Source organism: Urocitellus parryii, chromosome 10 (genome assembly GCF_045843805.1).
Source record: "Urocitellus parryii isolate mUroPar1 chromosome 10, mUroPar1.hap1, whole genome shotgun sequence".
NCBI classification, from domain to species: domain Eukaryota; kingdom Metazoa; phylum Chordata; class Mammalia; order Rodentia; family Sciuridae; genus Urocitellus; species Urocitellus parryii.
The window spans coordinates 126,048,231-126,062,540 of NC_135540.1; the positions used below are offsets into that span (position 1 = coordinate 126,048,231).

At 45.3% G+C, this 14,310-nt stretch overlaps 1 protein-coding gene across 1 annotated transcript in view; it reads left to right on the forward strand.

Moving 5' to 3' along the window:
- Sel1l3 (SEL1L family member 3) overlaps positions 1-14,310 on the forward strand; it is a 97,808-nt gene that overhangs the window by 15,689 nt on the left and 67,809 nt on the right. Inside the window, exons 3-6 of the mRNA XM_026403106.2 lie at positions 7,797-7,923; positions 9,495-9,616; positions 10,261-10,376; positions 13,209-13,267. Of these exons, the coding sequence (XP_026258891.2) occupies positions 7,797-7,923; positions 9,495-9,616; positions 10,261-10,376; positions 13,209-13,267 (424 nt within the window). The remainder of the gene's footprint in view (positions 1-7,796; positions 7,924-9,494; positions 9,617-10,260; positions 10,377-13,208; positions 13,268-14,310) is intronic.

The following is a 14,310-nucleotide window of genomic DNA, read 5'->3' on the forward strand; positions in this document are numbered from 1 at the left end:
CTGTCCCTGCCTGCAGGCATGCGGGCCATAGGTGGTTAGCAGGCCACACCTGGGGCTCCACTATGGTTGTGTGTTTCCTTGAGGGAGGGATGGACATTATCTGCTGTCCAATGAGCCACATGAGCTCCTGACTCATGCATAAACACACAGACAAAAAACCAGCCACGCAGGCTGGTGACTCAGACCCGGACTTCTCTTTCTGCCACACCCTAAGGTGAGAATCCGTCAGTGTCATTGGCTCCAGCCTCAGCCTATGTATGTCCCAGGTCCAACATGTCCAGTCACTCGTCACCATCTATACTGCTGTGGCCCTGGTTTGTCACCACCCTGCTGGACTCTGGCCACCGCCTGCCTGCGAGGGGCCTCTTGGCTCTGCCCCTGGCCTGGCAGCAGCAGCCTCCTCGCAGTTAGCATTGCCCAGCATCCCTCCCTCTGGCCTGTCCCTGCCCGCTGCCAGCTCCCTCTCCTGCTGGGCTCCCCTCACACCTGTTCCAGCCACACCCGCCCGCTCACTTCTTAGACCAAGTCCGTCCCCACCTTGGGACTTTAGGGTTACCGTTTCCTCTGTTGAAAACACTCTTCTCCCAGGTGGCTGTGTGGCTTGCTGCCCTACCCCACTCAGACCTCTGCCCCAACGTCATCTTCCCTGACCGCCTGGTGGCCGCTCCCTCATGACCCGCCGTTAGTTCCCCTCACAGCCCTTCACTCCTGCACCTGGGAATTTAATAGACTTAGTTGCTGATTTGCTGCTGACCGTCTCCCGCTCTAGAGCAAAAGCTCCACCAGGTCAGGGTCTTTGCTTGCTTGGCGCCTGTACACAGTGGGCATCCCACAGCCATCCACCGAATGAGTGGTGCCGCTAGGACGCGGGTCTCGTGCTTATCTGTGAACCTCACATGGCGATGGCAGGCTGAGACCCTCAAATGGCTGTGTGGCCCCCAGAAGTGCGAGGAGGTGGGAGGTGGCTGTGTGCCCTCCCTGAGGGCCCCTGCAGGGGCACCACGGCTGCCCAGGTGAAACCCTGGTGGGCGATGCAGGTTAAGGCTGCGGGGCTCCGTTCATGCACTCTTACCTGGGTCGAAACCCACCTGCAACCCAGGTAAGCCCCAGGGAGCCCCAGGACAGGGAGTCCACGGCTCCCCTGCTGTGCCTTTGCCAAAGTGTCCTGAAATGTCCCGGCCAACCCAGACCCCAGAGCCAACCTCCCACCACTGCCCCTTCCACGTCTAATGGGCAAAAGCATGCTCCTATTGCAATCCAACTCACATTTCCACCTGTCCCCACCCCTGCCCTGAAAATAGAATGATATATATATATAAATTTCCACCCTCAGAAATTAACCTTTGGACTCCCTCTATGGGTGGCTCTCACATAACATCACATCATTCAGTTCCGTGAAAAAAAGATTGAGCAGCTACTATGTTCCCGTTTCTTCTCTGAAATCTGGAGGCTCAAGGATGGAGACGCAGTCCCTCTCTTTAAGGTCTGCTGTGGGAGGTGAGCAGCTCCCACAGTCATGGCCTCCGTCTGAGATGAGAGCTCATTAGGTGCCGGCCTTGGTGTGCGGTGCTCTGTGTATCTAACTGCATCTTCCCAATACTCTACTGTCATATTTACAGAGGAGGAAACTGACTCAGAGAGGTAGAATAACTTGTCTAAGGTCACACAGCTATTAATGAGAGAGGTGATATTTAAACCTGGAGAATTTGATTCCCAAACCCCACATGTAACCATTAAGGTTTGCTGCTGCATGAGGGCAGGGAACTATCTATTTGTAATGTTTTAAGCTACTAAGCACAGAAAAAAGTTAATGAGATAGCCCTTTGCTAAGCTTCCTCATGGAAAAGGTGATAGCTGAAGAGAGACTTGAAGGATGAGCAGAATTTTCTTTTTTTCTTTTTTAGATGTTGATGAACTTTTATTTAGTTATTTATTTTAATGTGGTGCTGAGAATTGAACCCAGGGCCTCACACATGCTAGGCAAGCGCTCTGCCCACTGAGCCACAGCCCAGCCCCCCAGAATTTTCTTTTTTTAAATTTTTATTTGTTCTTATTACATGGCAATAGAGTGCATTTGGACATATCATACCTACGTGGGATATAACTTCCATTCTTGTGGTTGTACCTGATGTGGAGTTTCACTGGCCGTGTATTCATATATGAACACAGGACACAGGAAAGTCATGTCCAGTTCATTCTATGGTCTTCTATTCCCACACTATTCTCTTGCCTTCATTCCCTTTTGTCTAATCCAGGGAACTTCTATTCCCCCACCCCCACCCCGGCCGCCATTATTGTGTGTCAGCATCCACGCATCAGAGAGAACATTCGGCCTTTGGTTTTTGGGGATTGGCTTATTTCACTTAGCAGGATAGTCTCCAGTTCATCCATTGACTGGCAAATGCCATAATTTCATTCTTCTTTTTGGCTGAGCAATATTCCACTGTGCATATAGAAATCACATTTTGTTTATCCATTCATCTGTTGAGGGGCACTTGGGTTGGTTCCATAGCTTAGTTATTGTGAACTGAGCTGCTGTGAACACTGATGTGGCCACGTCACTGTAGTATGCTGATTTTGAGTCCTTTGGGTCTATGCCCAGGAGTGGGATAGCTGGGTCAAGTTTTCTGGGAATCTCCATCCTGCTTTCCAGAGTGGTTGCACCAATTGGCAGTCCCACCAGCAGTGGATGAGTGGACTTTCACCCTCATCCTCACCAATATGATGAACAGGATTTTCAGTCACAAAGGAACTTGGGGGACTCCCAGGCAGAGGTGACAGCATGAGGACACAGAGGGGTCGCAGCCCCGGAGGTTTTATCACAAGTATCCCTTGACGTGTGTGAAGGCAGATAGGTTTCATTTTGGGGGCCGACTTGGATTGATGGTGGGTAGCTGCCCGGAGTGTAGTGTTGAGAGGGATTCTGGGGCTGAGTGTGCGTTTGTGAGCTGGAGGGCCAGGTCAGTTAATCACTAGCGTCATCACAGGGTGGAAACGGGGAGCAGTACAGGCTCAGTGTGTATGTGTACTTGGAGGTGTGATTCGGGGAAATCAGACAGACAATTGAGGTTAGGAGCACATTTCGAATATTCTTAAGCACCACGCCGATGGCTATTAAATACTCTGCCCTCGTGTCTACCTTTATGAATATCTCCCTGACCTGGCCTCTTAGCTAAGAATCTCCTGGAGAACATGTCGCTTTCCTTCTTTTCTATCCTCTTTTCCTTTCACCAAAAATTATTCCCATCTTCAGTTTCAAGAGACTGGAAGTGTGATTTCTTATAACAAAACTCCATGACAATGAAATGATCGAAAGTCCTATCAAATGTTGGAGCCGGGTTTGACTTGCATATGTGGGGAGAAAATTAAAAAAAAAAAAACAGTTTGTGCAGCAGGACTGTTCAACCCAATGATGTGATGATACTTTTTCTAATTATAAGCTATATATTTGGTACTTTAAAAAAAAACAAAACACCACAGACCTAGTTCTTTTTTTTTTTCCAGTTAATCATGGTATTCTGAGTTTTTCAGTAATAACACTAATTACTGCCTAGCATCTGCATTGCCCTTTACAATTTTCAAAACCCTCTTCCCATGCACATTGTTGCGCTGACTTCTCACCCTAGTCCCCTGGGAAAGACGGTATTATTGTCATCCTCTGGTCTATGAAGGGGGAAACGGGACTCAAGGAGTTTATTTAACTAGGGCCTAAACTTCTTGATGCTTTCGACTTTGCTATGCCGCCTCTCTGAAATATGCTAATACCGTCCTAACCCAGGTTCTAAATTAGCAGGAATACTTTTTTTAAAGTTGAATTTTTATGGATGTGAATCATCCTCTTCCTTCACCCACTGGACGTTGTCTCTGCAGCTGATGGGGCTGAGCCCAGGGAAGGGCTGAGCCCAGGGTAGGGAGGCCCCAGAATCGGTCGGTGCCTTCTTCTTCCTGGGCGGGAACGTTCAGGGCTTTTGTCCTGTTCTTTCTGAGCAGCGAAAGTAATACATGTACCAGGTAAAAAAAATTTAAATCGTGTAAAAGGTTTAGAGGGAAGAAGATGTTCCACCCCCATCCCCCAGTCTCCTGGTGCTTTTCCCAGAAGCAAACTCAGTACAACAGCTTCTTGTCTCCTTCCAGAAATATTCTCTGCACATAGAAGCAGTAAGTTTAGCCCCTGTCTTCATGCACAAGAGAGGATCCGGGCACTCGGAGGGTTTTCTGCACGTGTCGCCCGGCCCGTGCTTTTCAGCAGATGCTCAGCATGCACAACTTACTTACCCACCTTCTGTTGATGGGCCTGCAGGTCATTTTGAATCCTCTGCTTTCAACAGCCAAGCTTTTACTGCACATCTTCGTGCCTGTATCTTTGTGCATGCATCTAAGCAGGTTTGGGGATAAATGACTAGAAGTGGAATTTATTTCATTTTCAAAGACTCCTGCTAATGAATATTCCACAGACTTCCAAAGTAACCACTTCACGGCCCAGTATCCTCTTTGGGTGAAGTTCTGACTTAAATCATTTCTGTTTAAAAAATATATATATAGCTTTTTTATCCTTAGTCTTTGGCCTTAAGGAAAACAAAACACCTGCCCGGCCCAGCCTCTGTGTGTTCTGTGTTTGGAAAGTGTTATTGAGTTACTGTGCTCTGGCTTTACTTCTTGGCTGAAAAATCATACTGTCTTTTCCCCCAGGCCCCTCGCAGTCATTTTTAGTCTCAGTGATTGCTGGCAGAGGGGCTCGTGTCACTTCTCAGATTGCGGGCTGGGGAGTCAGCGGGGCACTTGTGGTGTAGACGTCCTGGGACGGGCTTCGCTCCATGGAAACAGGACCTTCCCTCCACTGCACCAGGGAGTAGGCTGCCTGATCCCCCAGACACACCCTCTCCAGCGGGGGGATTCAAAGCATTTACCAGCCAGTAAGGAGAGGGGCCCAGTCTGCCTCCTGGGCGGCGCTGGCCCCAGGGCTGCTGCAGGGGCACTGGAGGGCCCACTGAGCTGCTCTCACCTGGAGGTGGGTCCTTGGGAGCTGAGGACAGCAGTGCTTCCTGAAGCAGAGGGCAATGTCTCAGTGCAGCCAGGCAGCACGCGGGGAGGGCCAGGCGAGTCAGCCACACTTCTCTGGGGTGCAACGAGGGGCAGTATGGTTAATAAAAAGACCACTGGTCTGTCTTGGGGAGACCAGGTGTGAGCCCCAGCCAGGCCTCTTGTTACCAATGCAGAATAAGACTCGGACACCGTTCTCATCTCCAAACGAGGGGCTTTGCACCATAGAACACCCAGGGTCTTTACCCGCTCCAAAATCTGAGGAACTGAATCAAAAACAGTCATGGGGAAGAGTTCAAAACGTGTTGTTTTCCTGGCATTTTATTTTTATGTTTATGTCTTAACAACTCCCCCTACCCCCAACCAACCTCCTCATGCAAGAAAAGTCAAAGACCTGGATTTGGGAGAAGAATTTGAAAGGACAGGGACTGTTACGTGCCTTAGGCAGCATGTGGTGAACACGATGGAATTATGGGAAGTGTTGAGGGAAAGGGAAACCGGCTTGAATCCTGACCAGGTCATGGTTAGGGTAGGTTAGGTGTAGGAACTGCATTTTTTGCTGTTGATATTTATTGACATCCTAAGTTAAAGAGCACCCGTTGGGCCCTCCCAGCAGCTGCAGCCAGTGATTAGACAATAAGTCTCTATGTTTTCCTGGGCTAAAGGAATTCTGAAGTCCTTCCTGCTCCCCAATTCATCCTTGTTCCTTGCTTCTGATCGTAATGGAAGACAGTATTAAACTGAGGGAGAACTAGAGCAGAGCTCCCGTTGCAGAACCATTGAAGGTACAGACTTTACAAGAAAATGACCTTCACTTTGGTTTTGCTGGGTACAAGCAGCATGTGTTTTTATAAAATTATTTCAGGTCTCTGAGATGTTCCCTTCTATAATTTTGTCCTTTGTCTCGAGTGCGTTAAAGGACCCCTCAGGCTGGGATCCGTGGATAAGGGAAGGGCTCGCCAGTATTTGCTTCTAAACTCCTTACACTTTGGAAACCTGCTCCACCAAGTTTATTTTTACTAGTGTGAGTCTGGGAAGAATAGAACCTCACCTGCTTGGATAAATGTTCCTACAAGGTACTAGAGAGCAGCAGTCACTGGCAGAAGCCTTCCTGGGTTCTGGGGTGACCATCTGATCTCTTCTCCACTTGAAAGAGTGGAGAACAAACCAAGGCTGAGCTCCTGTCGACCTCTTTGGTGAATTTTTTCCCCTCAGATTTCAAAGACATCTTTGCAATATTTCCATTTCTAATCCCTCATAACAGACCAGCCAGTTCAATGTTACCGAATTGAGCTCAAGTTTAAAACAAGAAAATTAAATGGCTCCACTGTTTCTGTTGGAACTAGGTCCATCATTTTGGGTTTCCAAATGTATCTCTAGGTAGATTTATGGACATTTGGGGGAAATTGGCTCATTTCATCGTATTACATTTGTACACAAGGGGCTGAGAGTCCAAATGCTGCTCTTAAGATTTCCAAATTATATTAAACCCAAAGTACCTCTCTACTTAGTGGAATTCTGTATTTCCTTTTGGGCAAAGAGGAGTGCTTGAAGATCCAGCACTCCAGACTGGGGCCCCCAAAATTTGTGCCAATGTTGATATTTGATGATTCTCAAAGAAGCCAGTTCTTCTCTCCCCATGAAACCCAGGAGCATAGATTGTGGCCACCATCCAATCAGGGGTGTTTCAGCTAAGGAGCATTTTAGAAAGAGAAAAGCATCCTTCTTCCCAGGTTGAGTTAAGGGAATTCTCTTTTCTTTGGTGGGGGATGTATGGAAAACAGGAAATTTATACTTAGCCTCTTTAAAGCAGTAGATATTAAATATAGAACTGAAACTCATTTTCCCCTTCAAGATGTGTTATGGACATCCCTATTTTCTAGAACTACAGAGAAGAAGTCTCCCACGTTTGTGAAATAATTTTTTTTTTCACACCCAGTTTTACGGGGAGTGGTTGGTGATTTTTGTGTAGGGTGATGTGTTTCGTGTATGTGGAAAGCCAAAGACAAAATAAACAAAGCAACAACAAAAAACTGCAGTTGAAAGAACAGGAATTCTGAAACCAAATTGCTTGAGTGGAATCCCAACTTCACCTCTTATTCTTTAACCTTTTCTAGGGCTCAGTCGGTGGTATGTTGAATGGGGACAGTAAAAAGGACCCACCTCCTAGTTAGTTGTGAGACTCAGTGAGATCATCCCACACCATGCTCAGTGCATTGCATGACATTCTCTAACAGTTGCCATATGGCAACTGACTGTGCCTCCATTTGCCCATCCGTAGACTGGGCATAAGAATGAGGATTTAGTGCATGAAAGCATGCTTCAGTGTCTGCACCATCGTGAGCACTATGGAATCTTTCTCATTGTAACACAAAAACGATTTCAAAATGTTTTCCCCGGCATGAAGAGGGCAGTGTGTAAAAGGGTTAAGAGCATAGAGTCCTGAGTTCGAAACCTGCCATTTGGCTCTACCACTTCTGAACTTTGCAAACTTAGCCTTGGGTGTCCCATCTGTAGAGTGGACGTTGATGGAACCAACTCAGCAGGGTTGTGATTGAAGACTGAGGGAGACAGTCTCGGTCAGGTGCCCAGCACGGTGCCGGGCACGTATCCGGTGGTCATATGCATTTGCTCATAGTTGTAGGAATCGCATTTAAATGTTGGTTGGAGCCGGGCAGAGGGCGCCAGGAGGAGGGTGGCTTGGGTCGGATGGCTTTGCCGGAGATAATCAGAAACGACTGTTTTGCTGTTTGCAGATGTGGTGGCCCTCCTTGGCTATCTCTATGCCTCCAGTGGAGAAAACACGGGCATTGTGAAGAAGCTCCTGAGGTTCCAGAACCGAGAGCTGGAGGCCGCCCGACACCAGCGGATGGACTACCCCGTGTAAGGGAGGGCGGCCCAGGGGCTGGCCTGGTGATGGGTTTTTATCTGCAGAGCAGGGCAGGCTCTGGGAAGGGCTCCTTAGATTCACAGATGTTGGGATCTACAGGGTTTAGACAAATTTGTGGACCTGGAAACAGGCTCTTGGTCTTTATATACAGATCCAGGAATGGCAGGAGTAAGCTGAAGGTGTTGGACCCAAGGCCTTGGGAGGTTTCAGCTGCAGCCATCCAAGGCCACGCAGATGCAGCCGGGCTTGGCCTATTCTTTCTTGGAGGGTTGGGAGAGCTGCTTGAAGTCTCCCAGTTTCCGTATCCTCCATCTATTTCAGCAAAATCCACACATATGTATTTTTTCCTTTTGCTGAATTGGAGATGCTGAAAACGGTTCCTGGTTCTCCCCAGATCAGATGGATTTAGCAGAGTGATTTAATTCTTCCCGTGCTGCTGGCTGTAGAGAGATCTTGAGTCGCTTTACCAAGCATGTGCTCTTGCTAAGCTTCCTTGTAATAACTTGTCTTCATGAGCTTGCTAGCTGGGTGGGTCAGGAGGGAGCTTCGTGACACCATCTGTTTGCATATCATGCCACTGGTTTTGAGGCCAGATTATAAAGCCCAGAATATTCTAAAGGACTTGTTTGGATATGGATAAGAACCCGAGGCTGCTGCCACTCTAACCCACACTGTGAATTGGTTAGGGGGGTAAGTGGAGAGAACCTGATGTATTTGTGTGACCTTGAGTCGGTTTCCCCGGTGAAATGTGGTTATTCCCAGCTCCTTCTCTTGGAACTACTGGCCTCCAGTGCAATGCATGGCATAGACAGGTGTCCAGCAAATTTTTTCTGAATGATTGACGGATCACACATTTAGCTGAATGTGCCCTAGTTAAGTTGGCTGCTGTTATATCATCCTCACTCCACAAATCACAGATGCACAAAATTTGTACAATATTTTCTCACCTAAGTAGCCTCAGTCCAGAAATAGAATAATTAGATTACTTGTTTCATATTGGTCAGCCAGAACCGGGTCTCGGAGCAGCCTAATGTGGTCATTAAGGTAGTCTGTATGTGTCCCAGTTACCCCGTGGTGATGCCATTTACAGATTAGTATGTTTTTCTACCTTGGGGCTTTTATCTTTGAAAGAAGCAAAATTGCTCAAAAAGCCCTAATTATGTTTTTTTCTTTTAATCATAGGTATTAGAATAGCTTCTTATCAAATCACCTGTTATTAAAATCCATATTTTTGTCCCACATCTGACTTTATAAGCCGTCATCGAGAATTCAAGTGGCAGGCATGTCAGATTCTCATCTAAGAGGCAGCGAGGCTGGTTTCGGTGCAAGGAAGACTGTCTGTGGTTTTGTACAATGAGGCTTAACTCCCGTCTCCGCAGTTACTATAACTACCTCCTTTGTCTCCAAACTCAGGCTTTGCGAGCTGATCTCCCATGATGAACACTAAAGCAAATCCATCCCTTCGTTGGAAAGAAAGCAATTTACTTGGTCATTGTTAACTATAATTACCTGTTCTTGGATGATATCAATCTGCACAATTTTTTTTCTCTCCTCACTCCTTTAGGTTTACTGTTTCAATGTGGCTTTATTTACTCCATTACTGCAAGGCCAATCTCTGTGGGATTCTGTATTTTGTTGATTCTAATGAGATGTATGGCACACCTTCTGTGTTTCTTACTGAAGACGGTAAGTATAAAGCGGAACCTTTAAAGTGATATCGTCATTTTCTGACGTTCTGTCTACTGGCAGATATATCTGTCTAGAATGAGGATGATATTGTCCAAGTGGTTGCTCAACAAGTGTGGGATGGGCTTGTTCTCCGACCAGGCGATAGCAATTGTATGGGCCTTGTTGGGATGCCATTTACTTAAATATGTAATTCTGTTCTTTCTACAAAAACGAGTTGATTATTTGGGGGTAGACTCGGTAAAGAGGAGTTACTAAAAATGGGTGGGGGAAGTAAGATAGCTAGAAACAGTTGAGAAAATAGATTGAAATCTGGATGGGTGTTGGGCTCAGATAGTTTTTACAAGTGTCTTATTTTATTTTCATTTGGAAGAAACAGATACCGGGCACTGTTTATAAAAGAAAGGCCACAGGGAACCAAATGCGAACTTTAAACTTCTTTTTCCTAGAAGCTTAAAGCAAATGTCTCGTTTATTTAAAAAAAAATGCGTTTTGGTTTTGCTTCATTTTGTTTAAAGAAAAAAAAGGAAGGGGATTTAGTTTTAGCTTCTTAGGAATGTTGTTGAAAAAGGTACGTCTTTGTCATTCACTCCTAGGTGTTTTTTTTTTGGGTCATTTTCATGAGTTTTGATTTTTCCTCTTAGGTCATTTGCATATTCAAATGCATCTTGTCAAAGGAGAAGACCTTGCTGTAAAAACTAAGTTCACCCTACCTCTGAGGGAGTGGTTTCGACTGGATATCTCTTTTAATGGAGGCCAGGTATGAGGGAAGAGGCTCCACCAGGAATCCCATCAGCATTTTCACTCCAAGTCAAGCGTTAGTATAATGCCAGACAGCAACAAAATCTGTAAGCAAATTTGTACGCAATGATAGACTCTTTGCAACTATGCACTTGCTAAATCAAACTTTTATAGATGCAAGTTTAAATCATAAGAATCTCATCCCATTTAATTAACTTTTAAAGTGCTTTCTTTCGACTATATTGTGAATGAGTAAATAATATAGCCGGCTCTACAGCCACAATTATCTGAGCAATTCCATCCTTTTCCCCCAGGGAGATGGGCTTTGTGGAGATAAATGTTAAAACAGCATCCATCGGCCATGTTCAGGCTGTGTTATCAGATCTACAACTTTTTTTTTTTTTTTTCAAAAAAGGAAATTTATTGGCTGGTTCAGCTAAGATCTGGTTTGACTGTTCTTGGCAGTTGAAACAATTGCTTATGTTTGGCATTAAACACAGTCATAATAACCAACAAACATAAGTGATAATTCTGGTGGGATGGAGGGTCTTTATCTACTTTGCACATAAAACATTGCACATAACCATTCCACCCTTTCATAATACAGCTTTTATGGATTATGGCAAATCTGTTATAATTGAAGACAATTCCACTGCTCCATACACAAGATGCCGGGGTGTTACCTTTTTCTGGTTACTTGATTTTCTCATCAGCTTTTCTTATTGATTTGTGATTTTCCTGTAACAAAGGCGTTCTGTTGTCTCCTGCATTAGACAATACACCGTCTTCCCTTGGTGTTTAGGTTTATCACATTTCCTTTTTTCTGAAAAGAAAATAAATCAGGTCAGTTCTTGCTGCCTCCCTGAGAAGACTCTGTAAAACATTAGTGGGCAGCTTTTGTCTATTTGTTTGTTTCCTTAGAAATGTGAGGTGACATAGCTGTGGCCCGCGTCTTCGCTCCCTGCACTGGAGTCTTATGATGGTATTGTGGCGTGGCTGCTGCTTTCTGCCGAGGAGAAGGTCAGCTCCGTGCCAGGTGTCACTGAGACAGGCACCACACGTCAGAGCAAATACATAGATCTTATTTTGCACCTGCTGTATGTAAGGCACCAGGCTCCGGTTGCTTATAGACTATTTATGGAAGTAACATGAAGCACGTGAGGAGAAGTCAGAAGGCAAGCTTAATTGCCAAATGACTCAGATTGATTTCCAGAAGGGAGACAGTGTTTCATACTGGGATGCTCAAGGCAGGCTTCCTGAAAAAAGTTTCTCTGTATGGGCAGAATGTAGACAGAAAAGAGAGGAGGGGACGCTGGAGCATATCGTTGGAGCTAAGAGATAAACCTGTTTGGGTCTTAGTCTGTTTTGTGTAGCTACAACAGATTACCTGAGCTGGGGTCATCTCTAAAGAAAAGAGGCTTATTTCTCACGGTTCTGGAGGCTGCCAAGTCCAATGTCAAGTTGTTGGCATCTGGTGAGGGCTTTTTGCTGTGGAATTACACAGCGAGGACATCTCACGGCCAGAGAGCAAGAGCAAGCAAGCTTGGGTCTCTGGTCCCCTTCTTTTAGGACCACTAATTCCATCATGCGGGACCCCCCTCACAACTCCTCATGCTAATCACCTCCCTAAGTCCCCACCTCCAAATACCATCGACATAGGAATTTGGGGATTAAGTTTAGGACACATGAACATTTGAGGAGCACATTCAAACCATTGCAACTGGAATAGAAATTTGCAGATTATAGAAAACTAATAGAAGGAGGGGGAAAGTCTTTGGGGTTAAAACGTGCAGAATCTTGAGTATCAGAGAATTTGGACTTTAACTGGCAATGGGGCAGGGGGCCGCCGTGGAAGGTTTTCAAACAGATAAGAATAAAAGCCGTCCTTTATTTAAAGACACAAATTTAATGGCACAAGGCATGATGGGCTAAAGCAGGAGAGAAGACTTAGGAGGACCAGAAAGGTGAAAAGAAAAAGAAAAAAAAAAAAAAAAACAAACAGTTGTTTTCCGCATTTGTAGACTTTTGCCCATTTTTCTGTCTTCCTTTCCCATTTGCCTCTCTGATACACATAGGACCTAACGATGCTTAATGATTCCCACACAGAGTCCCCCTCTGGGTTGGGACTGTCATGGTCACTCCAGGAAATGGTTGGTTCAGGGAAATGACTGGTTTGAGTCGTTTTCTTTTCTGAACCCACGTTGGGCCAAGTTGGTTTTCATGGAGTTTGTCTTCAGTAGACACAGTGTGGTGTCCACGTCTTGAGGACCCAGAGAGGCCTCCACGAATCTGCTAAACGCTTTCTGTGGGACATTAAGGGAGTCAAAGTGGTCCCTAGGTCCAGGGGCTCCCTGTGTAGTCCAGCACACAAGAAGAACCATGTAGACAAAGCCCTGTCCCCACCGATCCCTGGTGCCCAGGGAAAGGGAGGAGGAAGAGCTGGGTATGAGGAACACGGCACCCACCTTGCTTTTCCCCTAAGGCTCTCACAGAGTCAGAGTGAAATTCCCAGAACTCCTTCTTTTGCCAAACACATTTGTCTTTTTATGCGACAAGCTTGTATACACAAACACATTAAATGAACCTTTGTCTCGGAGTCTGGAAGCATCTGAATGATCCAGTGGCAGAAACTGCATTGTAGATATATTTAACCACATCAAGTCATTTGGGGAAGCTGAATTTACCAAGTCGTAAAACATGCACAGGACTAGTAAACTGTTTATTTTTGCAGAAATCGATCAGGTCAAAGACTGTCCAGCACATTCTATGAGGAATTTTGCCAGGGAGTGTGTTTGTACTGTGGGGTGTTGAGGCATGACTGACCCTTCTCTCTCTCTCTCTCCCAACATAGATAGTAGTAACCACCAGCATTGGACCAGAGTTGACAGGTTACCATAATCAGACAATTAGGTAAGTGCAACTTTTCCCTTTATTCAAACTCTGGCTGCATGAGAGTTAAGGAATCTTTATACCTCAGGCCTCGACCCTAGTGCTGTTCCCACATCCCCTCCCTATTCAGCTTTCCAAGCATGGACCCCTCTGCCTTATAGCTAGCCTTTGTACTTCTTTATTCTTTTCTCAGTCACAAACTCTCCTCATTTTCCTGCAACGTTTTATTTTTTTTCTAAGCAAGAGAAACTAGTCCTTCTTCCAGATCTCATTGTAAATTCTTCCTTTCACGGCACTTCATAATTCATTTTCTTTGAAAATTATCTCCTACGAAGGATTCTGAAAAAAAAATAATAAATCAAAGTATTATTGTTACTTATTGAGCATGGCTGGTGACGTTGGCTTAGTGCAAAACATAAAAGCAGGCAGTCTTTATATTTATGTTCATAATCTAGATTTGAAATGTATGCAACTATTGATATTGGTGTAACTTTTCATCCTTATGTAACCATTCTCTGCAAAAGTTACAGAAACTGAGAGCTCAGTCCTTTGCTTTGTGTTTCATGATTTTTTAATTTGCCTCTCGATCTGCATATAATAGTAGGTTTTATAGTGTCAGAGCAAGGCGAACCTCAGTAGGAATTTGGGATACCCCATCAAAGCTACAGAATATATGTATAATTCAATGTTTAAGAATAAGCGTAAAGATCAGAGATAAAAATTACCAGTTTTGTAATATATAATTTTGAAATATGTGTCAGGACAGCCGGGTACTTGTGGGGGTGGGGAAATGCTGTACGGCTCTAGTGCTTGGTTGTCTCTCTGTAACCTAAGGAGGATACCTCTCCAGACAGGCTCCTGGTCCCCAGCCCCACACAGCCCGAATTCTCTTGGAAACTGATGATTAAAGAAGTGAAAGCAGAGAGAGGTAGAGAGGGTACACTCTTTTTCAAACCATTCCTGTTTAGATTTAAGTCAAACTTGTTCCTTTAGGCTCTGGGCTCCTAGGACAATTCTTATTTTCATGGCTGGATTAAAGGATTAGAGTTTTATACAAAGGCTAA